Genomic DNA, 24,550 nt, shown 5'->3' with positions numbered 1-24,550 from the left:
GTAATAAACTTGCAACAATGTCAACCTGTATTTGCTCATTATGGGCTATTGTGTGTAGATTTAGGGGGTGTAAAAATATTTAATACATTTTAGAATAAGGCTGTAATGTAACAATATGGGGAAAATCACGGGGTCTGAATACTTTCCAAATGTACTTTATATAGAGAGTGTGTGACTCTATTTTTATAGCCTACAGTTTACTCACTGTTAGTCAGCACCTCTACTAACTTTTTGGGGATGTGCGCCAGCTCATGCTTTTCACAAGATAAATACACATCCCATGCCATTGATTGTGTAGAGCCAGTTGTACGCCTCAACACCATCATTTCCAGATCTTATTTGGTGCCTATCTTTTTCATTAATTTATTTTATATATTTTTTGCATAATGGGTGTATTTACACAGTGAATGGCCTAGGATGTGGACTTAAAGGGATAGTTCACACACATTACAAAATGGCATATTGGTTTCCTTACTCTGTAAGTGGTCTATGAACGAGATAAGACTATCTATGCTTGTATTTTGTTTACCTGGTCACGGTCTCCAACTTTGTAGCATTTATAGCACAAAACCAATGTAAGTTATTATCCATGATATTAGAATTTTTCGCATTTCATTTCCATATCTTAAATTAACTTTATTGAGCTATGCAATGCTTTTTTTTACACTTTGGGATGATTTGGATATGGAGCGTGAAAATGCTTATGCCGGGGATATCCACTTGCAATGGTTTTGTGCTATAAATGCTAAACAAAACCAAAGCATGGTTTGCTATCTTACCTTGTTCATCAACTGCTTACAGGGTAAGGAAACCAATTCACCAATGTAATTTTTTTATTTGGGTGAACTATCCCCATAAGAGTTTTGAGGTATGAAAACATCGGACAAACTTAACATGTTTGGGTGTAATGCTCCTTTTCGGGGTTGTTTAATAATAAACAGAACAATCTGATTAATCTAAACTTATTTTTATTGAGATTGGCAGATAAGGAAAGAAAGCTTCAAAAGCTAAGGTGGAGAAGCATAAAAAAGCAACTGTACAGAAGAAAGGAAAGAGGTTGCAGATGAGTGTTATTGATGACTCACTTGTCCTTGCAGAAAGGTTTGCTAACAGTTCACTTGACGTTGATTTTAGATCTGTGTTGTAACCAGGGCTCTAATAAAGATATATATAATTGGTAGCACTGTTTTTCATTGGTAGAAAAGTTAGGAGCACCACATTCAATTTAGAAGCAGCAAAAAAATAGATTTTTAAGGTATAGCCTACTTACTTTTGAAGTACATCTCCTGAAGAAGATATACATTTCCTTTCTTTCTGTGCCACCAAATGTTTGCATATACTGGTAAAGTTACCAGGTTGTTAGTAGACTTGCATGATAAGGGGAAAAACAAATATTGCGATTTAACTTGCGCTATAGATTCCAACAGTTCACCCAAATGTTTTGGATCATAGAAATAGAATAGAATGATTATTCAAACAGCAAATTAAAAAGCCAGGTAGGAGTTATGACAGGGTATGAATCAAAGTGTTGGTTGGTGTTTCCCACGGGACCCTAATTGCATTTGAATAGCATTTAGACAAAGATTCAGAACATTAATCAATCACATTTATTTATAAAGCCCTTTTTTCATCTGCCGATGTCACATTTACATTACATTTAAGTCATTTAGCAGACGCTCTTATCCAGAGCGACTTACAAATTGGAAAGTTCATACATATTCATCCTGGTCCCCCCGTGGGAATTGAACCCTGGTCCCCCCGTGGGAATTGAACCCACAACCCTGGCGTTGCAAGCGCCATGCTCTACCAACTGAGCCACACGGGACCACAAAGTGCTGTACAGAAACCGAGCCTAAAACACCAAACAGCAAGCAATGCAGATGTAGAAGCATGGTGGCTAGGAAAAACTCAGAAAGACCAGAACCCTAGAGAGGAACCAGGTTCTGAGGGGTGGCCAGTCCTCTTCTGGCTGTGCCTGGTGCGTTGCACAAACAACATGCTGATCTACACCACCACTGGTAGCAACCTGTATTAGAGCTAATGTTTGCTTTGCCCTAGGTGGTGCATTTAGCTAAATGGCATTTAACTAAACTCAGCAAAACAAGAAACGTCTCTTTTTCAGGGGACGTTTCTTATAGTTATATTACAGTTTGTAGAAACATGTCAAACGATGTATAGAATCAATCTTTAGGATGTTTTATCATAAATCTTCAATAATGTTTCAATCAGACAATTCCTTTGTCTTTAGAAATGAAAAGGAACGCAGCTCGCTCTCACAGCAGCGCGCCTGACTTAGCTCATGGCATTCTGCCAGACCTCTTAGTCAAACAGCTCTTATTCGCTCCCCCTTCATAGTAGAAGCCTGAAACAAGGTTCTAAGACTATTGACATCTAGTGGAAGCCTTGGGAAGTGCAATATGACCACATAGACACTGTATATTGGATAGGCAAAGACTTGAAAATCTACAAACCTCAGATTTCCCACTTCCTGGTTGTATTTTTTTCTCTGGTTTTTGCCTGCCATATGAGTTATGTTATACTCACAGACATCATTCAAACAGTTTTAGAAACTTCAGAGTTTTCTATCCAAATCTACTAATTATATGTATATTCTAGCTTTTGGGCCTGTGTAGCAGGCAGTTTACTCTGGGCACCTTATTCATCCAAGCTACTCAATACTGCCCCCAGTCCCAAAGAAGTTCAAACAGAAATATTTAAAAAAAATCCAGGTTATGAACATGTCACATGTTACGGTAATGACAACTGATTAAAATGAAAATATACTTAAATCAAAATGACCTTTTTTTTAATCTTAGGCAATTAGGCATTATAAAATAAAAAGTGTTTTGCCTGTGAATTTTCAAATGTACCAAGTTCGTGAGAATCACCCACGTGTGTTTGAGTTGTCGGTAGAGATCTTCACGGATCCACCTGTACGCGAATACCCGATCCTGTACCCGAATTCTAAATAATGTTGCGGGTCTTGGTCGGTTCTGATATGATTGTCATGGGTCTCGGATATGTGTAATTTTGAGAGTGAGAGACTTTATGTTGCTGCTCTTGCTTTTCACGATAGTGAGGTGGCGTGTGTAAATTGTTCTTGTTGGGCGGCCAATCATAAGTCATCAAAGCGGCAATAGGTTACAGTCATAGAGCCTCTGTTTGGCAAAAGTTAGGAGATATCTAAACAATGGAAGATGGAATTAAAAGTTAAAGGAGAAGGATCAGGTACAACGACCAAGAGCCAACTGGCAGGCTGCTACTTAATATTCTGAATGGAGTTATTTGTAACTGTAGGACGGGAAAGCTCATGCACTGCAGCCTCAATTAGCCTAGCTAGCTAACATTAGCTAACGTAACTAGCTTCTCCTGGTTTGACTCAGTCAAGACGGGTACTACGTTAACATATTTGATGATAAATTACTTAGCTATGGCAGCTATTAGTCTACTATAGCTCAAGTCTACTTGGTCGGTTCCTGTCTCTCCCTCCCTGCTTCCTGTCACTCATTCACAGTACGGCCCCTCCCCCGCCTGCTAGAGTGGCACCTCTCTCCTCCTTGCGCTTTATCAGCTCCGGTTAATAAAGTAGCTTAAAAAATGACTTTTCTGCAGCTTCCCTCACTCAGACCGGATCTGGATCCGACCAGGTCTATAAGAAATGGGTCTAGTTTTTCTCTGGTCCGTTCGGAGCGGGTTTCTATATATAAAACAATTATTTATGCATATTGGGTCTGGGTGGGGCAGCCCCAGGTCCATTTCAGAAGGGGTAAAACTTTTTGAACCCGTGAAGACCTAGTTGTTTGTGTGTAAAAGCCAATTCATGCTTATTACAAAATGTGGTCGGAGACTCCATATTGAGGCTGTGATGCAATTGCGGAGCCTCCGGAGGCATGCAGAGGCCAAATTGAGCTCCGTAACGCATCGCCGTGCGCCTCACAAATTCTGTAACAATGTGGAGGGCTCCACATTGACATGATTGTTTGATGGTAGGTGGGGGCGGGAGGTCCTGTATAAACACACTCACTTCCTTGACAACAGCTCTGCTCAACAGCTCTGCGCTGCTCAACAAAGGGCAAGAAGTATGAATGCCCTGACTTCTGCTGAGGCTTATCACATGCAGCGCCTTTTAGGCTTGGGAGATATCCAGATTTGTCATACCTTCATACCGGCCTTGTGCCATACCGGAATATTTGGTAATACTGGCACTGAACACAAGGGCTGCTGTTTTCAAAGCCCACTCATACTCTGTAATCCTAAGGTTAGCAATGCTAACAAGTACATGTCAAATCCCGTAGAGAATGCTCACTAAATGCAAACGAGCGCATTGCAAACATTTCATACAGTGTCTGACCTAAACTATACAAGTAACTCAAGTGCTTCTCACAGTTTGTTGCACGCACAAAACAAATATTAGGCAGCCAGCCTCTTGATCCAGGAGGAGATTCTCTTCTGTTACCAAGGGAACGCTTGGTTTCGGAAGATGCTAACCAGTAAATTAGCAAACTAAATCTAAACTGCAGAGCATTTAGCACATTTTAGACAGTTAATATAATAGTTATAAGATATCTAGCTGATAAACATTACATGGAGCATGCTGCACTACAGTTGGTCTCTCGTCGTTGTGTGCTTGTAAACAAGCACCAGGTGACGTGACTGGGGACTACCAGAGGTATTGACATGTTGAATGCACCGAGCTGTCTGTCTAAACTACTGGCACACAGCTCGGACACACATGCATACCCCACAAGTCATGCCACAAGAGGTCTCTTCACAATCCCCAAGTCCAGAACAGACTGGGAGGCACACAGTACTACATAGAGCCATGACTACATGGAACTCTATTCCAGATCAAGTAACTCATGCCAGCAGTAAAATTTGATTTAAAAAACAGATAAACACCTTATGGAACAGCGGGGACTGTGAAGCAACACAAACATTGGCACAGACACATGCATACACACCCACACACACACGATTAACATACGCACTATACATACACATTCATTTACTACTGTAGATATGTGGGAGGGGGAGAGTATGGGCCTGAGGTCACACAGTGTGTTGTGAAATCTGTGAATGTATTGTAATGTTTACAATTGTATAAACTGCTGTAATTTTGCTGGACCCCAGGATAAGTAGCTGCTGCTTTGGCAGCAGCTAATGGGGATCCATAATAAGTAATAATAAATACCAGTAAGCTTCATAATGAAAATGATATGAAATTAAGAATGCAGTTTTCTTTATCTCCAAACGAATTGCACAAGTTGACTGCAGGGATTTACTTAGGTACAAATATTCAAATGTTTTAAAATAAATAGTTTCAATGGTATTGAAAAACCATCCCGTGGCTTTTTCCAAATACCCCTGTATACAGTATATATACAGTATATAAGGTATACCGCCCAGTCTTATGAATTGGGGGTAGAAGCTGTCTCTGAGCTTGTTGGTCCGGGAGCCGATGCTCCGGTACAAATTGCCAGACGGTAGCAGAGTGAACAATATTATGTCTTTGGTGGCTGGAGTTTACCAAGCGGGGATGCAGCCAGTCAAGATGCTCTCGATGGGGCAGCTGTAGAACTTTTTGGCTGTAAAGTGTCTGCCTGGGGATGACGTGTTGTGTTTCTGCAGCACACGCGGTTTGTTCAGGAGTGTAAGGATGCAGAGCCAGAGGTGCTGTTTATTGGAGACTCCATGGTGCAGCTAATGCAGCAGTACGAGGTGAGAGAGGACAGATGCCTGTGTAGACAACATACTTTGTATGTGTGTGTGTGTGTGTGTGTGTGTGTCAGGGTTTCCGTTAGCCGGTAACAGCTGGCTTTTGGCCCCCCAAAAATATAAATGAAAAGGCGATAAATACAATTTGGCGCCGGCCAATTGTCCGGGAGAATAAAAAAATTCCATTGCAAAATAACACATTAGCCTATTCATTGATTGTTCCCAGTCAATGTAGCGTGAGAGCTGCTGCTACAGCTCATCAAACAGCTAGCTGTTGGTTGCTACTGGAGTGAAACCTACCCAATCATTGCACTACAATTCTTAATGCAATCGCATGTTAAAAACGATGGCCAAGATTAAAAAGAGCTAATTTTTATTTCTCAACTGGTAATTAAAGCGAGTTTGCCATTCAAGTACATAGGCAACTAGGCAAGCCTCAGCAGGTCACACACCACTTTGCAATGAGCTGGAGTCAGTAGGCTTATCCATTTTGAAAATGTATACATAGTTGTTTGAAACCTGAATGTTTTACTGCATATAATGAGGCATGTCTTACCTTGCTTCAAAGTAGCTTAGCCAAAATCCAACCAAACGTGCAGGCAGTTATTTTATAGACTTCCATATGCCATTTAAAACAGTAACCTATTTCTGTCATGTTCTATTGGTTTTCAAATCAACTTTCTTTCATTGTCCAGTAGCCAAATGCACAATCCTAGTCATATTAGCAACTCATGCTAGTTCTTGCATCTTTAGATCTCCCCTCTTTCAAAATTTGTAATGGATATTTTAATTTGTCTCATGAAACCACTCAAATGTGCGGCGCGCTTTTGACAATGTTTTCCCGCTAATTGCATTTGGGAAAGAACAGTCGCATGTAGCCTACTGCCATGTGCGCATTTCTGCGCTCATAATGTGAAAAAATAATAGTTTACCAACATTTTAAGCTAAACATTCTGATCTGTTGCATGAGCCTCATTGCGTTTACATTATTTTGACTCTTGCCTAGGCCTACAGGTTGTTTGAATTTGGGATCTACCGTCCCACAACTTTCCCAGTGTGTGTTTGGAATAGGCTATTTCTTTCTTGCACAGAACGACAAGCTGACCAATAGAATAGGTTAACTTTTCTACTTTGGTGCATAGTAGATTGGCATAGGCTGGTGATTTTGCTGTTCGGAAAAGTAAATATGGACATCTTCAAATTGTGCATTCGGTAAGGACGGACGCCATTGCATCCTTGAGTTTTATGTTCTGTTAAGATTAATTACCATGAACTAAATGTGATTGCTGTCATTCTGAGCACTGTAGGTGGATGCCCTAATCCGGTTATGCACCCAATGCATATGGGTCCGGTAAATTTCTTAAATGTCTGTTAAATTAGAATGCTTCAGGTCAACTGTCCAGCACCACAACGGAAGCCCTGGTGTGTGTGTGTGTGTGTGTGTGTAATACATGTTGCTGTGCATTATATCAGTTATAATACTGTGTATGTGTGGACCTCTGTGCATGTGTTAGTTGTTTACCTTTTGCTATGACACTGGTATTTTACACTAATCCTTGTCCTGGATCTCAACCTGCTACATCACTCACTCCACAGATCTGGCGGGAGCTCTTCTCTCCTCTGCACGCGCTCAACTTTGGCATCGGGGGAGACACCACCTGTAATGTGCTGTGGAGGCTGCAGAATGGAGAACTGGACAACATTGGGCCTAAGGTGAGACTCAATGGGCCAGCACAGGCTCTGAGAGAGGAAAGGGCACAGCACAGGTGGACAGTTGTGGTCCTGGAGTGCTTTTCATCCAGATCAGAACTATAACATCTGATTAAACTAATCAATACCTTGTTGGTCCCCTCCAGGTGACGGTGGTGTGGGTAGGAACCAACAATCATGAGCATTCGGCAGAGCAAGTTGCAGGGGGAATCCTTGCCATTGCACAACTGCTCACCTCCCGTCTTCCTAAGACTAAGGTTGTTGTTCTGGTAAGTGAAAGTTTTTGTTTTTTGTGTACAGTGGAGTGTACCATTATGCAATCTCATGCAGGGTTTGCATTTAGATTCAGAAAGTGTAATTGTCCCTTTGGTAATTTGATTTGCTTTATCACCTCAGTGTCAATACTGTACTATATGAGCCAGACCTGGGTTCCGATACTATTTCAAATATCTCAATTACTTTCACATACTGTACATACAAAGTAAGTATTCAGATATGTTTTATTTAAAAGACAAGTAGTTGAATATTTTAATGTATTTGGAAATACACTTTGAAAGTATTTTAAAATATGGAGTGATCTCATTGCCAACAGAGCTTGTATTTGAATTCCATAATTTTGAATTTGTGTTAGGATATTGAATTGGGATGTAATATTTTTTAATTGAATCGTTGATTGCATGATTTGAAACTGAATTGAGTGAACACAGTGTTTTACACATGCACATGGAGTAGCCAGCCAAATACAGTGCATTTGGAAAGTATTCAGACCCCTTGGCTTTTTCCATATTTTGTTACGTTACAGCCTTATTCTAAAATGTATTAATGTATTTTTTCCCTCAATCTACACACAATACCCGATACAAATGTATAAATACATAAACTGAAATGGTACATTTATATAAGTATTCAGACCCTTTAACTCAGTACTTTGTTGAAGTACCTTTGTCAGCGTTTACAGCTGTGAGTATGACACTACAAGCTTGGCACACCTGTTTTTGGGGAGTTTCTCCCATTCTCTGCAGATCCTTTCAAGATCGGTTAGGTTGGTTGGGGAGCATCGCTGCACAGCTATTTTCAGGTCTCCAGAGATATTCAATCGGGTTCAAGCGGCTGGGCCACTCTAGAACATTCAGAGACTTGTCTCGAAGCCACTCCTGCGTTGTCTTGGCTGTGTGCTTAGGGTCGTTGTCCTGTTGGAAGGTTATCCTTCGCCTCAGTCTGAGAACCTGCTCCTGAGCGCTCAGGACTTCATCAAGGATCTCTCTGTACTTTGCTCCATTCATCTTTCCCTCGATCCTGACTAGTCTCCCGTCCCTGCCACTGAAAAACTTCCCCACAGCATGTTGCTGCCACCACCCTGCTTCACCTTAGGGATGGTGCCAGGTTTTCTCCATACATGATGCTTGGCATTCAGGCCAAAGAGTTCAATCTTGATTTCATCAGACCAGGTAATCTTGTTTCTCATTGTCTGACAGTCCTTTAGGTTCCGTTTGGCAAACTCCAAGCAGGCTGTCATATGCCTTTTACTGAGGAGAGGCTTCTGTCTGGCCACTCTACCATAGAAGCCTGATTGGTGGAGTGCTGCAGAGATGGTTGTCTTTCTGGAAGGTTCTCTCATCTCCACCGAGGAACTCAGGAGCTCTGTCAGTGACCATCAGGTTTTGGACACCTCCCTGACCAATGTCCTTCTTCCCTGATTGTTCAGTTTGGCCGGGCGACCAGCTCTAGGAAGAGTCTTGGTGGTTCCAAACTTCTTCTATTTAAAAATGACGAAGGCTACTGTGTTCCGGGGGACCTTCAATGCTGCAGAAATTGGTACCCTTCCCCAGATATGTGCCTCGACGCAATCCTGTCTCTGAGCTCTACGGACACTTCCTTCAACGACATGGCTTGGCTTTTGCTCTGACATGCATTGTCAACTGTGGGTCCTTATATAGACAGGTGTGTGCCTTTGCAAATCATGTCCAATCAATTTAATTTACCACAGGTGGACTCCAATCAAGTTGTAGCAACATCTCAATGATGATCAATGGAAACTGGATGCACCTGAGCTCAATTTTGAGTCTCATAGCAAAGGGTCTGAATACTTATGTAAATAAGGTATTTCTGTTTTTAATTTTGTATACATTTTCAAAAGTTTCTACAAACCTGTTTTCACTTTGTCATTATTTGGTATTGTGTGTAGATTGATGAGGAAAAACATTTATTTAATCCATTTTAGAATAAGACTGTAACGTAACAAAATGTGGGAAAAGTCAAGGGGTCTGAATACTTTCCGGATGCACCATAGAAAAAAGAGTGGGTTAAGACATTTTTGCCAAACAAGCTGTGTTTTGGTGGCCTCTGGTACATTCTATTGCCTTGATTCCGTTCGGAAAACAGCAAAATTATTATTTTGTTTACAGTTTCTGAAAATGTATGAATTCAGTGTGTTAGTTGTTTTGGATATTGTCTAGGCAAAGACCTGTATGATCATGAGAACATTAAACCTTTTTTAACATTTAAGCTGTCTTCTCTTGAGATTAAAGTATTTTCCTGCAAGATATGAATTGGCACCATTATATTTGTTTTTTAAATTATATATTTTATTAAAAAAGAAAAATGAAGTAAATAGCCCAAATGATCTTGATATATAAATTAAAGATACCTTTTTAAATCAAACTAGTTGTGTGATGGACACTTTCATATTATGAAATGGATCTCTAAACAGAACAGATGTTCACATGTTAACCTCCTAGAGCAGGGATGGGCAAGTTTGATGGGGATGGGGGTCACCAAAAATTCCGAACTCTAGAGGGTCCGCAGTTGCTCGCTGGTCTGCTTACCGACATCCATACCCCACACAGTCTTGACAGGGAAGAGAACATTTTTACGTTTTAGAGTACATTTTGTGCATTTGTACACATTTTGCCATGGGGTGTAGAGAAAATGTTGCAGTTTCGAAGCAAGTTTCCTGCAATTCTATACATTTTGCCATGGGGCAGAGAAGATTTAGCAATTGTATAACTAATGTAATGCCATTTTACTTATTTTGCTATGTTGCGGAAAGGAAAATTAGATGTTTTACAGTTATTTTCTTTCAATTGGAGAGATATTTGCAGTTTTTAAAATGATATATGACTGAGACTAACAACCAAAATCAATGGGGGTCCCACTGCTGGTAATTTGACCATGATAACAAGTTTAGATATTTGGCAACTAAACTAATTTAGCAATCTAAAAAATGGAGGGGAATTGATCCGTGTCCCTTCAAAGAGGTGTGGGCTGCCAGTTGCCCATCCCTGCGCTAGAGTCTAAGGGCCCGGGGCTGGGTTTCTACTAAGCTAAGATATGGAGTTCTTTTAAGATGGTCATACCAAGGATCATTTAGCTATTTGATTTTGACCCCTGTATTCATTTAACCAGGGAGACACATTGAGACTTAGGTCTCATTCACAAATGTGCCCTGGGAACAAGAGTCACATCAGCACACAAACAATTATATACATACACATTAGCCATTATAATCAAATATTTTTTTTTTTTTTTTTAATCCTTAACCAGTTTCCTAAATTTATCCAGGGACACCAAATCATTCAAAGGAAGTGACTATTCCACACGAGGTGCCTGATATGAAAAAGTAGATCTTCCGAACTCTGTGGTTACCAAGGGAGTCATCATCGTTAACCAACCCTATTTTTCACGTACCAGAACCCATCACTACACTGGTAAAGGCCTATTTCCAAGACCTGCAATTATGTTTCACAACAACATGGCAGCGCTTGGAAGTAGGCATAATGGCAGGCTGTACAATTTCACCTCTGGCCTTCACTATGGCCATGGAAGTCATCATCAAGGCATCGAGATGGGTGGTCGGCGGTGAGAGAACTAAGGAAGGGCTCCGTCTCCCACCTATCCGAGCATACATGGATGACATGACTACACTGACCACCACTGCAGCATGCACCAGGCGGCTACTTGCAAAACTGCAGGATAACATCAAGTGGGCCCGGATGAAAATCAAGCCAAGCAAATCTCGAAGCATCTCCATAGTCAAGGGACAGCTTAAAGATGTGAGGTTCTGCATTGAAGATGACCTGTCTGAGCAACCCGTCAAGAGCCTGGGTAGATGGTACAACGAAAGCCTCCGGGATAAAGATCAAGTGCAGCAAGTAAGGCAGGACATCGCCGACGGTCTTGAGAACACCAACAAGACCCTACTGCCTGGGAAGCTCAAGCTTTGGTGCCTACAGTTTGAACTTCTCCCCCGGGTAATGTGGCCACTCACCGTCTGAGGTCCCAATAACAACAGTGGAGAAGATGGAGCGAACCATTACCTCATACGTAAAGAAATGGCTGTGTGTCCCACGATGCCTGAGTAACATCAGCCTCTATGGCAAAGGGGTCCTTGAACTACCTCTTACAAGTCTAACAGAGGAGTACAAGTGCTCTAAAGTAAGACTTCAGATGACATTGAAGGACTCCAAAGACCAGACCATTAGCAAGGCTGCACCTCCCCTACAAACTGGACGGAAATGGACATCATCCAAGGCTGTGCAGCAAGCAACATCAGCCCTGAGACGCCAAGACATTGTGGGGAATATCCAGCATGGAAGAGGAGGCTTTGGCCTGGCAGCAAGCAAACCAACGTTCCATAAGGCAACAACATCTGAACGCAGGAAGCTGGTGGTCAAGGAGGTGCGCAGACAGGAGGAGACTGCAAGAAGTGCAAAGGCTGTCTCTCTTGCTAAACAAGGGCAATGGACACGGTGGGAAGGCCTGGAGAGGAGAAAGATCAACTGGAGTGAGCTTTGGCAAATGGAGGCAAGCAACATCAGCTTCATCATAAGAGCTGTTTATGATATGCTTCCATCACCAAAAAACCTACATCAATGGTATGGCGAGTACCCGACCTGCCCCCTCTGCCCAGCTCCAGCGACTCTCAGGCATATAATGGCAGGTTGCAAGACCAGCCTCTCACAAGGCCGCTACACCTGGAGGCACAATCAGGTCCTCAAGAGCCTGGCTGCAGCACTTGAGACCAAGAGGAGTGCAACCAATTCATTACCTCCAAAAACAAGCAATCCAGTCAAAACAACAACATTGATCCGGGAGGGACAGAAAAGGCCCAAGCATCCTCCTACGAAGCCAGAAACTGGACACCTAGCCACGGCCCGGGACTGGAAGATGCTTGTCGATATTGGCCAGCAACTCATTTTTTCACCTGAGATTTGCTTCTACCAACCTTAGGCCAGACATGGTACTCTGGTCCCCTTCACGAAAGGCTGTGTACATCATAGAGCTCAAAGTCCCGTGGGAAAACTCTGTTGAAGAGGCCTACGAGCGTAAGAAACTGCGTTACACAGAGTTGGCAGCAGACGCAACTCAGCGTGGCTGGAATGCAAAAGTCTGGCCAGTTGAAGTGGGATGCAAAGGATTTGTGGCTTCTTCCACCATCAGGTTGTTGAAAGAACTTGGAATCCATGGACAGGCTCTGCGGCAGACCGTCAGAGCAGTTTCTCAAGCAGCTGAAAGAGGCAGCCAGTGGATCTGGATCAAACGGAAGGACCCTTGCTGGGCTATAACTTCATGACCCCCCACCCCCACCTGAGAACCCAATTCAGATCCCTCCAACTTGAGGAGGACATATGAGGTATGCAGTCAGCTGTAGGGCTGGCTCAGGGAAGAGGACGCCCCTGCCTTGCATAGTCCCGTGGGAAATCTTAATTGGGCATGGGACACAAGCTAAGGCTTGATCACCCTTTAGCTGGCCACCTTTGAGGGTGTTTAGTGATTAAAGGCCGAAACACCCACTGATTCGAAGGCACACTACTGAGGATGTGTCCCAAAATTGACATCTTAACCCAGTCTAAGAAATAAACCTCCCATGCCACTCTGTCAACATCACAGCAAATCTCATGTGAGTGCATACCATCTATTGGCACAATGGACAGTTTTAACATCTCGTCCCGTGTTTTATGATTCTGACCTTGTATTATAACCTGAAACTCTAAATTTCAACCAAGATGTTAAGTATATTGGAAGCTTGTGGAGTAGGGCTTTATAAACAAAAAGAGAGTAATGAAGTGTCTTTAAAGAGGTCCAGACACATTTTTGTTAAAGGATGCAGTGATGAGTATTAAAACTGTCAGATGTAATAAAACAAAGTGTGCTATGATTAACAGAATCAAGGGATTTTAGAGTAGTCAGTTGCACTTCATAACAAGCTAATTTGTATGCTTCTTAAATTATAGATCCTTGTCCATCCAAATACCAAGGTATTTGTATACAGGGACATGTTCTATTACAGAACCATTCAAGGAGTGAAGATGTAACCCAACTAAGATACTTTTATGAGACTTTGACAGTTTCTTCAACACAATACCATGATCAATATGTGTGATAGGTCTTAGACAGATCTATAAACAAAGCAGCACAACTAATTTTAGCATTCAATGCATTGACAAGGTCATTCACAACTAATGTGGTGGCTGTAATAGTGCTATGCCATGGTCTAAACCCTGATTGATTTACATTTAAAATACATTTCTCAGTCAAAAGATTGCACATTTATCAACGACTCAAGAATCTTTGCTAGACAAGGAAGCTAGACAAGTAATTGTCAAGATGACTACTATCACCACCCTTATGGAGTGGCAATACATACGCAGATTACCATACTTTAGAAATAATTCCTGAAGACTGAGGCAGCAATGAGGGTCGCTGCACATTTTAGCAGACCAGGTTCCAAATGATCTGCCCCTTTAGATGTATTAATGTCTCATACTAGCAAGGCATCAAGGACTTCCTTAACAGAGAATTGTCTGAAAGAAAACCCCAGATCAACATTTACATTATCAATCAACAAATTATCTCCATTAATATGCAGACTACACTTAATGTGAGTTGGCTTAGAAACTGAGTCAAAAATATAGCCCACAGAAATAAAATGGTGATTTAAATGCATTAATTACATCAATTTTATCAGTAATGGTGATAGCTCCACTCCAATTTGCATACCGCCCCAACAGATCCACAGATGACGCAATCTCTATTGCACTCCACACTGCCCTTTCCCACCTGGATAAAAGGAACACCTATGTGAGAATGCTGTTCATTGACTAGAGCTCAGCGTTCAACACCATAGTGTCCTCAAAGCTCATCACTAAGCTAAGGTCCCTGGGACTAAACACCTCCCTCTGCAACTGGATCCTGGACTTCCTTATGAGCTGCCCCCAGGTGGTAATGGTAGGCAACAACACATCTGCCACACTGATCCTCAACACAGGGGCCCTCAGGGGTGCGTGCTTAGTCCCCTCCTGTACTCCCTGTTCACCCACGACTGCGTGGCCAAGCACGACTCAAACACCATCATTTAAGTTTGCAACGGTGGTAGGCCTGATCACCGACAACAATGAGACCGCCTATAGGAAGGAGGTCGGAGACCTAGCGGTGTGGTGCCAGGACAACAACCTCTCCCTCATCAAGACAAAGGAGATGATCGTGGACTACAGGAAAAGGAGGGCTGAGCACGCCCATATTCTCCTTGACAGGGGTGTAGTGGAGCAGGTTGAGACCTTCAAGTTCCTTGGTGTCCACATCACCAACAAACTATCATGTTTCAATCACACCAAGACAGTCGTGAAGAGGGCACGACAACGCCTATTCCCCCTCAGGAGACTGAAAAGATTTGGCATGGGTCTTTAGATCCTCCAAAAGTTATACAGCTGCACCATCGAGAGCAACTGATTCAGAGGGGTTGGGTTAAATGAGGAAGACACATTTCAGTTGATTGAATTCAGTTGTACAACTGACTAGGTATCCCCCTTTTCCTTTCCCGACTAGTTGCATCACCGCCTGGTATGGCAACTGCTCGCATTTGACCGCAAGTCGTTACAGAGGGTAGTGCGTATGGCCCTGTAAATCACTGGGGCCAAGCTTCCTGCCATCCAGGACCTCAATACCAGGTGGTGTCAGAGGAAGGCCATCCTAATTATAGACTGTTCTCTCTGCTACCGCACGGCAAGCAGTACCGGAGCGCCAAGTCTAGGTCCAAAAGGCTCCTTAACAGCTTCTACCCCCAAGCCATAAGACTGCTGAACAGCTAATCAAATTACTACCTGGACTACTTGCATTGACCTGCCCCTGCTCACTTTTTTTTTATGCTGCTGCTACTCGCTGTTTATTATCTATGCATAGTCACTTTACCCCAAACCTTCAGTATCAATGAAAAGTTTCAACACACCAACTCATTCCAGGGTTTTTATTCGTTTTACTGTTTTGTACATTGTAGAATAAGTGAAGACATCAAAACTAAAAAATGTAACACATGGAATCATGTAGTAATGACAACAGTGTTAAACAATTTAAAATATATTTTATATTTGGGATTCTTCAAGTAGCCACCATATGCTTTGATGACAGCTTTGAACACTCATGGCATTCTCTCAACAAGCTTCATGAGGTAGTCACCTGGAATGCATTTCAATTAACAGGTGTGCCTTGTTAAGTTCATTTGTGGAATTTCTTTCCTTAATGTGTTTGAGCCAATCAGTTGTGTTGTGACAAGGTAGCTTTGGTATACAAATGATAGCCCTGTTGGGTAAAATACCATGTCCATATAATGGCAAGAACAGCTCAACTAAGCAAAGAGAAATGACAGTCCATCATTACTTTTTAAGAAATTAAGGTCAGTCAATCCGGAAAATGTCAAGAACTTTGAACGTTTATTCAAGTGCAGAAACCATCAAGCGCTATGATGAAACTGGCTCTCATGAGGACCGCCACAGGAAAGGAAGACCCAGAGTTGCCTCTGCTGCAGAGGATAAGTTCATTAGATTTACCAGCCTCAGAAATTGAAGCCCAAATAAATGCTTCACATAGTTCAAGTAACAGACACATCTCAACGTCAAATGTTCAGAGGAGACAGTGTGAATCAGGCCTTCATGGTCAAATTGCTGCAAAGAAACCACTACTAAAGGACAACAATAAGAAGAGGAGACTTGCTTGGGCCAAGAAACACGTGCAATGGACATTAGACTGGAGTCCAAATTTGAGATTTTTGGTTCCAACCGTGTCTTTGTGTAGGTGACTGGATGATCTCTGCATCTGTGGTTCCCACCATGAAGCATGGAGGAGGAGGAGTGATGGTGTGGGGGTGCTTTGCTGATGACTGTCAGTGATTTATTTAGTATTCAAGGCACACTTAACCAGCATGGCTACCACAGCATTCTGCAGCAATAAGCATCTGGTTTGCACTTAGTCCCACTATCATTTGTTTTTTAACAGACCTCCAGGCTGTGTAAGGGATATTCGACCAAGAAGGAAATTATGGAGTTCTGGGTCAGATGACCTGGCCTCCACAGTCACCCGACCTCAACCCAATTGAGATGGTTTGGGATAAGTTGGACCGCAGAGTGAAGGAAAAGCAGCCAACAAGTGGTCAGCATATGTGGGAACTCCTTCAAGACTGTTGGAAAAGTATTCCAGGTGAAGTTGGTTGAGAGAATACCAAGAGTGTGCAAAGCTGTCATCAAGAATATAAAATGCATTTTGATTTAACAATTGTTTGGTTACTACATGATTCCCTATGTGTTATTTCATAGTTTTGATGTCTTCACTATTATTCTACAATGTAGAAAATAGTCAAAATAAAGAAAAACCCTTGAATGAGTAGGTGTCCAAACTTTTGACTGGTACTATACATGTACGTATTACCTCAATTACCTCGACTAACCTGTACCCCTGCACATTGACTCGGTACCAGTACTACCTGTATATATAGCCTCGCTATTGTTATTTTATTGTGCAACTTTTTAAATTTTTTTAGTTTATTTAGTAAATATTTTCTTAACTCTTATTTTTCTTAACTGCATTGTTGGTTAAGGGTTTGTTAGTAAGCATTTAACATGTAAGGTCTACCTGTTGTATTTGGCGCATGTGACATAAAGTTTGATTTGATTTGAGAGATGAATTTGATGGGGAAGAGAAGAAGAGCTACAGAGAAGAATGCTTTTCCAGTTCTTGGCCAGATTCCCTGCACAATCAGTGCGTTAACAAAATAATCAGATTTGGCTTTTCTTACTAGTTTTACACAGATTTCTCAATCTCCTAAATGATTGCCAATCTGGGCTTGAGTCTGTAAAGCTAGTTTTGGCCCAGACAGCATCTCTATTATGAATGTATAACTTTGTCTAGCTCCAGTGTTTAAGGGAATATGCTCATCGACAATAACATTTTTATTGAACCTTTATTTAACTAGGCAAGTCAGTTAAGAACAAATTCTTATTTACAATGACGGCCTAACGGGGAACAGTGCCCCTGAACACTGCCTTGTTCAGGGGCAGCACGACAGATTTTTACCTTGTCAGCTCGGGGATTCGATCCAGCAACGATTGGGAGCAATATTCATTCAATTCAGTTTCAAATAATGAAAAAGTTCAATTTATTAATTCAATGATTCAATTTGTGCATTACAAATTCAAAAATATTAAATAAAAATGCAATATCCTAATACAACTTCAGAATGATGGAATTCAAATACAATTTCTCAAGTAAAAGTATTTTTTGGGGGCTGTATATTTAAAAATACTCACACAGAGAATTATTTTTTTTGTTTAAAAAAAAATACCAGTTACTCAAATACATATGTATTTGAACCCAGGTCTGATATGATCATGTATATGAGGATGCATGCATTTACAGATGTGTCCTTAGCTCCCAGTAATAACTAACCTCTCCTGTCTGTTTCAGGGTCTGTTGGCACGGGGCGAGTGGCCCAACCCACTGCGGGAGAAGAACGTGGCGGTGAACAGCTTCCTGCGTTCCTGGCTGCCACGGCTGGGCCAGACCCAGTTCCTGGATGTGGGGGCGGGCTTCGTGCACTCTGACGGGACCATCTCCACCAGGGACATGTTTGACTTCCTGCACCTGACAGCGGCGGGCTACCGGGCCATCGCCAAGCCCCTCATTGACCTGCTGCGGCAGATACTGGAGGAGACGCCTGAGGAGAAGAGGGCCTCGCTGCTCTGAGGGCCTCGCTGCTCTGAGGGCCTCGCTGCTCTGAGGGCCTCGCTGCTCTGAGGGCCTCGCTGCTCTGAGGGCCTCGCTGCTCTGAGGGCCTCGCTGCTCTGAGGGCCTCGCTGCTCTGAGGGCCTCGCTGCTCTGAGGGCCTCGCTGCTCTGAGGGCCTCGCTGCTCTGAGGGCCTCGCTGCTCTGAGGGCCTCGCTGCTCTGAGGGCCTCGCTGCTCTGAGGGCCTCGCTGCTCTGAGGGCCTCGCTGCTCTGAGGGCCTCGCTGCTCTGAGGGCCTCGCTGCTCTGAGGGCCTCGCTGCTCTGAGGGCCTCGCTGCTCTGAGGGCCTCGCTGCTCTGAGGGCCTCGCTGCTCTGAGGGCCTCGCTGCTCTGAGGGCCACACACCCACACAGCCAGGGGCATGCCTCACTCATTCACTCTGCTGGGGAGTAGCTGGAATTTGACTAAAACCACTAATCCAGGATCTGGTCCTAGATCTGATCTGTTGCTAGATCTGATCTGGTCCTAGATATATCCTAGATCTGATTTGGTCTTAGGTCTGTTGTTAGGTGCAAGATCTCTGGCAACTTCTACCTCTACAGGGAACGGGGGGGGGGGGGGGGGGGGGGGGCTGGTAGTCAGGGATGAGGCATGCTCCTGTCTATTGAGATGGGGTCAGATCAAGATGTCACTTGCTGGGCCAAGCAAAGAGAATGGGCACACATATGAGTGGAACTGGAAGTGCAGGAGAGGAGGGGGAGTGCATGGGTTCATGTGCATGTGTGCAGGGAGACAGAGTTGACGGTGTGGAGAAGTGAAAGAGAGCGAGACAACAATACTTCCAGAGACATCGTACGCGCTATAGCAGCAACAGAGGATAGAGAGAGATCGGACACCTGCACAAGCTGTATAAAGAGGCTAATGGCATACATGCATAGACTCTGAGAGAAGAGAGACACAGACACTGTAGTAGACTCTAAAATGTCAGCTTTGCCAATTGAAATGTAAATTAGCTTCCTACTTGGGCACAGCTTAACAGCACAGTAATAAACACTCCTATATATTCCCTCTCAGAAATCTGTTTGAGTTGGCTCCATATGCCACAGTCTAAACCAACAGCCCTTTAAAAGCTTTAAACCGCCATCCGAGTACCAAGTTTAATCTTCTCTCCTCCCTCCCTCACTCTGTGCCTTGAAACAGTGAACAGTGAAGTCCAGCTATCCTCCCATACTTGCCACACACACACACACACACACACACACACACACACACACACACACACATCGGCTTTCTCTCCCTTTCTTACACATAGGAAACTACACTCTCCTACAGACTCCAATACCTGCTTACTCTGTCTCTCGCCTACTCTTAATTTCTGTCCCTATTTTGTCTCGTTGTGTGTAGCATACAGAACTCCGACCCATCCCTGTCCACACTACCACCTGCCTCCTAACATATGACATTGTCGCAGGACGTCTTAAACAGTAGCATCATGATAAATCTTCTGACATAGAATTACATAGATTTTATAGTCTACTACTACACTAAAACCCAACCACAGGTCACAACCCTGTTTTGTCTCTTCCTGGTGCAGTTGAACTGAAGTGGTTTCTGAGGTCCTCTTGCTCTCATGTTACTAGCTACTGTCTTTAAGGAAATGTAGCTCTTTTTTTTTTCAACCAAATCTCTGTTTTGATGTAGATGGCAAATTTATAGAAGGGTTTAAACACTTTTTTTTCTTTTGCTATTTCACTCGTTTTTGAGAAACTTACCCCAGCCATCATTTCCTCGTCCTGCAGTACTGGGGCTCTGAACAAATGCTCCAAAAACGCCCAAATACGTCCTTTTATAAATGGAAACGCTCTCAGTATAGTGATGCAGGTCTTTTGAACTTTATGCGCAACTTTATATTTCATTTTGTGCTACTCAAGCCGTCAAGCCCCTATCCAGCTGTTTCATTTCCCATGTAGCCTGTTGCTAGAATGGGCGGAGAGATATCACTCGAGTTGTCTTTCATGTGTACAACATCTAAAGACCTGCATCACTATACTGAGAGCTTTTCTGTTTTTAAAAGGATGTATTTTGGTGTTTTTGGAGCCTTTGTTCATGTTTTTTTGGAGCCCCCGTACTGCACATCGAGGATAAGGAAGTGAATTGCTGGTTGGGGTAAGTTTCTCAAAAACAAGTGAAATCACCAAGTGTCTGGACATGCCATATACATTTTAATTTTTTTATGATTTGGTTGTAAAAAGCTAAATTGTCCTTTAAGCTCTACACGTATTCTTCTTGTGCTCTGCCTGCCTGCGTGTGCGTGTGTGTGTGTGTGTGTGTGTGAACCTTCAACACTGGCTTGGGTGAGAAGTGTGTACAGTATGTGTCACTTATGGTTGGTTGTATGACTGTTTAGAAGTGACCCATTTGTATATAATACATATATGTGAAGCTTGGATAGATGGCCTTGTATTGCGGATGTGGTAGTGTTTGTAAGGTAATTAACGTTAGCGAGTATCTGTATTTGGTGCAAACTGCGCTATATTTGGCTTATTCTCACATGCTTAAGTGTTCCAATAAAGGACCATGAATGTACATAATTTGTGGTGTTGCTTCATTTCACTTGATTTTAAGGTGTAAGTGTGAAGAAAAGTTATTTTATCATCAAGGTTTGTGATTAGCTAGCCTATCTGCGATTCAGTCACTGCATTACTAACTTGCGGGAGTCCCATTTAACCTCTAGAGCGGCTATTCCCAAACTGGGGTACGCCAAATTAAAATGTTATTCACATTCAAACAGTTCATTTTGATTTTCCAACAGGGCTATACATTTTGGGTGATTTTTCTTTTTTTCTCACCTGAGTAGCCTCGTTTCACTGCCAAAAATGAAATTAAACCGTCTAGTGACACAGTGTCAAATACAGGTAGCCTAGTCAAATAATTAACATCCAATCACATTAACCGTTACTCTCTCGGGAATTCCACAAACCGTCCGTATGTAGCCAAACGTAGCTGCAGCTCATTCCGTTTGCTAACAAAATCGATAAATGGTTTGAAAAAAAGGCCGCGTCCAGAGACACATCAGCTCTACTGGTAGTACTGCTACGACCAGCAGTACTACACCTGCACCTGTCGACGACACAAGTTCTGCTTCCACGAGCACATCCAATGCTAGCATCAGTAATTCTACATTTGTTGCTAGCCCAGTGAGCATGGACACTGACAGTTGTAAATCTAATGCAACCGAAGAGCTACTGCCCCCTTACCAGGGAAAGCCCCGAACGACAGGGACGTTTGACAATCGGAAAGGCGCAAATATGATGAGAACTACATTGATTTGGGGTTGACTTATATTGGGAGTAGTGCCTTTCCTCAGCCACAGTGTGTTATATGTGCAAAAGTACCATCTCATAACTTGAGAGACGGGCATAAAGTTGACTTGCTGGTTAAATAAAGGTTGTCACTTGTCTGACTGCTTGCATGATGACGAGTTTCTCACACGACTGGCCTATCTGGGTGACTGCCTGAATGATCTGAATCTAGGATTACAGGGACTTTGCAACTATATTCAATGTGCAGGACACTGTTTGCAATAACGAGGACAACACACAAGTCTTTCCATCATTGAACTCAAACTTACAGATAATGTCAAATGTGATATAGCAAAGCACCTGAGTGAGCTGGGTGCGCAATTACATGTACTTTCCCGAAACGGACGACACTAACAACTGGATTCGTTATCCCTTTCATGCCCTGCCTCCAGTCCACTTACTGATCCATATCTGAACAAGAATACCTCATTGAAATTGTAACAAGCGGTTCTGTGAAAATGTAATTTAATCAGAAGCAACTGCCAGATTTCTGGATAGGGCTGCGCTCAGAGTATCCTGCCTTGGCAAATCGTGCTGTTAAGACACTGATGCCCTTTGCAACCATGTACCTATGTGAGAGTGGATTCTCGATTTCTCCCTAGCATGAAAACTAAATACAGGCACCGACTGTGTGTGGAAAATGAATTAAGACTGAGACTCTCCCCAATACAACCCAGTATTGCAGAGTTATGTGCATCCTTTCAAGCACATCCTTCTCATTAACCTTCGCCCCAGTCTGAGGGCCTGAGCATTCTGGAGCAGGTTTTCATCAAGGATCTCTCTGTACTTTGCTCCGTTCGTCTTTCCCTTGATCCTGACTAGTCTCCCAGTCCCTGCCGCTGAAAAACTTCCCCACAGCATGATGCTGCCACCACCATGCTTCACCGTAGGGATGGTGCCAGGTTTCCTCCAGATGTGACGCTTGGCATTCAGGCCAAAGAGTTCAATCTTGGTTTCATCAGACCAGAGAATCTTGTTTCTCGTGGTCTGAGAGTCCTTTAGGTGCCTTTTGTCAAACTCCAAGCGGGCTGTCATGAGCATTTTACTGAGGAGTAACTTCCGTCTGGCCACTTCCTTAAAGGCCTGACTGGTGGAGTGCTGCAGAGATGGTTATCCTTCTGGAAGTTTCTCCCATCTCCACAGAGGACCTCTGGAGCTCTGTCAGAATGACCAACGGGTTCTTGGTCACCTCCCTGACCAAGGCTCTTCTCCCCCGATTGCTCAGTTTGGCCGGGCAGACTGTTCTAGGAAGAGTCTTGGTGGCTCCAAACTTCTTCCATTTAAGAATGACGAAGGCCACTGTCTTCTTAAGGACCTTCAATGCTGCAGAAATGTTTTGGTACCCTTCCCCAGTACTGTGCCTTGACACAATCCTGTTTGGGAGCTCTATAAATATTGTTTATCATGACGTCCAAATCTAGGGCATGTTTAGTGATATTGAATATATCCAGTTACATACGTAAAGTATGTCAGTATTAATGTATACAATTTATGTACTAAGATTTTGCGTGCCAGAAACAACACATAGATGATAAGTGTCATCTGCCGTTCCAGACAAATTGTAATACTTTGACATTCAGAAGATTGATAGTAACCCCAGTACATAACATCAGGCAAACCCAGTAACCCATGCATGTACAGTACCAGTCAAAAGTTTGGACACACCTACTCATTCAAGGGGTTTTCTTTATTTTTACTATTTTCTACATTGTAAAATAATAGTAAAGACATCAAAACTATGAAATAACACATAGGGAATCATGTAGTAACCAAAAAAGTATTGAACAAATCAAAATATATTTATATTTCAGATTCTTCAAAGTAGCTACCCTTTGCCTTGATGACAGCTTTGCACACTCTTGGCATTCTCTCAACAAGCTTCATGAGGCAGTCACCTGGAATACATTTCAAATAACAGGTGTGGAATTTCTTTCCTTCTTAATGCATTTGAGCCAATCAGTTGTGACAAGGTAGCGATGGTATACAGAAGATAGCCCTGTTGGGTAAAAGACCAAGTCCATATTATGGCAAGAACAGCTCGAATAAGCAAAGAGAAACAACAGTCCATCATTACTTTAAAACTTCTTCAGGATCAGGGGGTCCCCTGCGGGACGGTTGAGCTAACGTAGGCTAATGTGATTAGCATGAGGTTGTAAGTAACAATAACATTTCCCAGGACATAGACATATCTGATATAGGCAGAAAGCTTAAATTCTTGTTAATCTAACTGCATTGTCCAATTTACAGAAATTATCACAGTGAAAGAATGCTAAGAATGCTAAACCATGCTATTGTTTGAGGAGAGTGCACAGTTTTGAACATGAAAAGTTATTAATAAACAAATTAGGCACATTTGGGCAGTCTTGATACCAAATTTTGAACAGCAATGCAATGGTTCATTGGATCAGTCTAAAACTTTGCAAATATTAAGACATGAAGGTCAGTCAATATGGAACATTTTGAAAGTTTCTTCAAGTACAGTCGCAAAAACCATCAAGCGCTATGAAGAAACTGGCTCTCATGAGGACTGCCACAGGAAAGGAAGACCCAGTTACCTCTGCTGCAGAGAATGAGTTCATTAGATTTACCAGCCTCAGAAATTGCATCACAAATAAATGCTTCACAGAGTTCAAGTAAAAGACACATCTCACCATAAACTGTTCAGAGGAGACTGTGTGAATCAGGCCTTCATGGTCAAATTGCTGCAAAGAAACAACTACTAAAAGAACACCAATAAGAAGAAGAGACTTGCTTTGGCCAAGAAATGCGAGCA

General features: G+C 42.6%; 1 protein-coding gene across 5 annotated transcripts in view; it reads left to right on the top strand.

Moving 5' to 3' along the window:
• The window catches only part of LOC129816314 (platelet-activating factor acetylhydrolase IB subunit alpha2-like), a 29,132-nt gene extending 8,126 nt beyond the window's left edge, over window positions 1-21,006 (top strand). For 4 of the 5 annotated variants that reach the window (XM_055870653.1, XM_055870643.1, XM_055870636.1 and 1 more), the window contains exons 3-6: window positions 5,629-5,718; window positions 7,312-7,428; window positions 7,572-7,694; window positions 18,157-21,006. In XM_055870653.1, the coding sequence (XP_055726628.1) occupies window positions 5,629-5,718; window positions 7,312-7,428; window positions 7,572-7,694; window positions 18,157-18,435 (609 nt within the window). In that variant the 3' untranslated portion in view covers window positions 18,436-21,006. The remainder of the gene's footprint in view (window positions 1-5,628; window positions 5,719-7,311; window positions 7,429-7,571; window positions 7,695-18,156) is intronic. The other variant, XM_055870662.1, reaches the window with a different exon arrangement.
• The last annotated feature ends 3,544 nt before the right edge of the window (window positions 21,007-24,550 follow it).

The sequence above is a fragment of the Salvelinus fontinalis genome, chromosome 2, assembly GCF_029448725.1.
Source record: "Salvelinus fontinalis isolate EN_2023a chromosome 2, ASM2944872v1, whole genome shotgun sequence".
In the NCBI taxonomy this organism is placed as follows: Eukaryota; Metazoa; Chordata; class Actinopteri; order Salmoniformes; family Salmonidae; genus Salvelinus; species Salvelinus fontinalis.
This window is presented reverse-complemented; position numbering and strand designations above follow the sequence as displayed.